The sequence below is a fragment of the Solanum tuberosum genome, unplaced genomic scaffold, assembly GCF_000226075.1.
Source record: "Solanum tuberosum cultivar DM 1-3 516 R44 unplaced genomic scaffold, SolTub_3.0 scf00962, whole genome shotgun sequence".
Classification (NCBI taxonomy): domain Eukaryota; kingdom Viridiplantae; phylum Streptophyta; class Magnoliopsida; order Solanales; family Solanaceae; genus Solanum; species Solanum tuberosum.
The window spans coordinates 37331-40103 of record NW_006239899.1 but is presented as its reverse complement, the minus strand read 5'-3'; the positions used below and the strand labels follow the sequence as shown (position 1 = coordinate 40103).

General features: G+C 37.5%; 1 protein-coding gene across 2 annotated transcripts in view; it reads right to left on the bottom strand.

The window, feature by feature from the left end:
• Positions 1 to 534: 534 nt before the first annotated feature.
• The window catches only part of LOC102601152 (protein SCAR2), a 16827-nt gene continuing 14588 nt past the window's right edge, over positions 535 to 2773 (bottom strand). For both annotated transcript variants that reach the window (XM_006367785.2, XM_006367786.2), the window contains exons 10-11: positions 1201 to 1305; positions 535 to 1081 (exon numbers count right to left, since the gene is read on the bottom strand). In XM_006367785.2, coding sequence (XP_006367847.1) covers positions 1028 to 1081; positions 1201 to 1305 — 159 coding nt within the window. In that variant the 3' untranslated portion in view covers positions 535 to 1027. The remainder of the gene's footprint in view (positions 1082 to 1200; positions 1306 to 2773) is intronic.

The window sequence follows — 2773 nt, the reverse complement described above, 5'->3', positions numbered from 1 at the left end:
TATATAGATAACCCCTTAATTTAGTGAAAAACATATAAATAAGTGAAAAGGTTATTACTCATATACCCTTCTTGAATCCTCTCTCTTAAGCATCCTTAGAATATTAAAGTTAGTACTCTATTTTATTTTGTAACAGTTTGGACATAATGCAAATTAGAGTTGTTTTTTTGAATTTTTATGAGCAGTTTGAAGTGAAAATTGTGGAAATAACTTTCAAAAAATTTCCGAATTCCAAAAAAATTTGGAATTCAACGTCAAATTGAATTCCGAAAACTTAAAACAATTCTATGTCCAAACAAGTTCCTGGAATAAAACTCCGAAAAAGTGAAAACTATCAATGACCAAACGGATATTGATTTCTTAAGCTCCATATCCAGCAGGATAAATTATTTTCCTGTGAACATCTTCATATGCAAATGACAAATGCTTTTCCAGATTTACTCCCTGCCAATATTGTTGCAAGTTGAAAAAAGCAATTGAAGATGCCGGCATTTCTATCAAAGTAATAGAGAGCTGTCATCAAGTCCAGGAACCTGGGCATAATATCAGTATTTTTATACACAACAGAACTGTTTGATTAACGTATACAATAAATTTCAACACTTGCAGCGTATATACTCTCTCAATCTTGGACAAATCAAAGCCACTACTATATTGTAGATACAAAAATTGACCAGACCTTTACACTAAAACTTGTAAACAAGAAATACAATATATAGCTACCTTTACATGAAAAATGAATAGCAACGCGCTTGCACGCAATCTCATGATTGAATATACTTACCATACTATGACTTGGAGACAACACTATCAAATATCAATTGGCTACATGCTACAGACAGACAGAAAGAGAGAGAGAGAGGAGGGAAAGAGTATTTTACAAGGGGTGAGAAAAGCATGGAAAATTCTGTGAAGAGACTTCCAATCTATTTCACCATCAGCTTGACTCGCTGAGAATGTGGTCGAGATTCTTCTGAATCCATGGCACTAGGAATGTGTCCAACAACTTATCATGGTGCTAGATTTTTCATGAATCACTCCAAGAATCCTCGTCATCCTCTTCATCACTTCCAGCAAAGGCCTGTAATAACATGGAAAACCTTAGCACCAATGATATGCAGATGCTCATTTGATTTGCATTTATGCCCTTGTTTGTGTGCGCGTGCACACACACATATCTAGAGAAAGAGAGAGACCGACCTGGCGAATTGTTTTTGCTTTCTCCAAAATTGCAGCAACTCTGAGATTAGTCTGAGGACCCTGAATACTAGGCCTTGTTGCAACCGTTGGTTTCAGATTGAATGACTGGAAAACAAAGAAGGTGTTTTCAGCTCAGAGAAATACTTCACAACTAAGAATGCTATTTGAAATATGAGAATAGAAGAACTTGTATTTCACTATGTTAAGAAGTACATGTATATATACAATCACTAGAGGTTCTATCAAAGGTAAGTAAATATCCTACACATCTTTCTATGATTTAGCTAGCTATATAAGGTAAGAGAATATCTTTACAATATTCTGTAACACTCCCCCTCAAGCTGGAGCATAGATATTGATCATGCCCAGTTTGTTGCATAGATAATTAACTCGAGCTCCATTTAGTGCCTTTGTGAACAAATCAGCTAGTTGCTCTCCGGTCTTCACATAGCCGGTGGAAATCAAGTTTTCCTGAATCTTCTCACGTATGAAATGACAGTCAACCTCAATATGTTTAGTTCTTTCATGATACACCGGATTCGAGGCAATATGAAGAGCAGCTTGATTATCACACCAAAGTTTTGCTGGTGTACGATGTTTCAATCCAATTTCAGTTAAAAGATTGTGTATCCACATAATCTCACATGTAGACTGTGACATAGCTCTGTACTCAGATTCAGCACTAGATCGAGATACAACATTTTGCTTCTTACTCCTCCATGATATTAAGTTTCCTCCAACGAATACACAATAGCCCGTAGTAGACCTTCTATCAATTTTGGATCCAGCCCAATCAGCATCGGCAAAACACTCAACACGAGTATGTCCATGATTATTATACAATAAGCCGAGTCCAGGAGCTCCTTTCAAGTAACATAAAATTTGTTCCAAAGCTGCCCAATGTTTGACCGTAGGCGCGGACATGAATTGGCTAACAATACTTACAGCAAATGCAATATCTGGACGAGTCACAATGAGGTAGTTTAACTTCCCAACTATCCTCCTGTATCTCTCTGGATCATCAAAAGGATCACCATCATCTTTCATAAGATGCACATTGGGAATCATTGGGGTATTGCAGGGTTTTGCTGCCAACTTTCCAGTCTCTGCAAGTAGGTCAAGAATATACTTTCTCTGAGATAGAAGAATTCCGTTCATGCTTCGATTTACTTCTACTCCTAGAAAGTATTTTAACTGTCCCAAGTCCTTCGTATGAAATCTCATATGCAGGAAAGACTTGAGGGATGAGATCCGTGCATAATCACTTCCTGTAATGACAATGTCATCTACATATACAACAAGGAGGACAATGCCAGCGGTTGATTGTTGATAGAAGACTGAGTGATCACATTTGCTCATTTTCAAACCAAACTCTTGAACCACCTCACTAAACTTTCCAAACCAAGCCCGGGGGCTCTGTTTCAAGCCATACAAAGACTTATTCAAATGACAGACTTTCCCATACTCCCCCTGAGCAACAAAACCAGGTGGTTGCTCCATATACACTTCCTCTTGAAGATCGCCATGAAGGAATGCATTCTTGATATCCAATTGATGTAAAGGCCAATTCTCG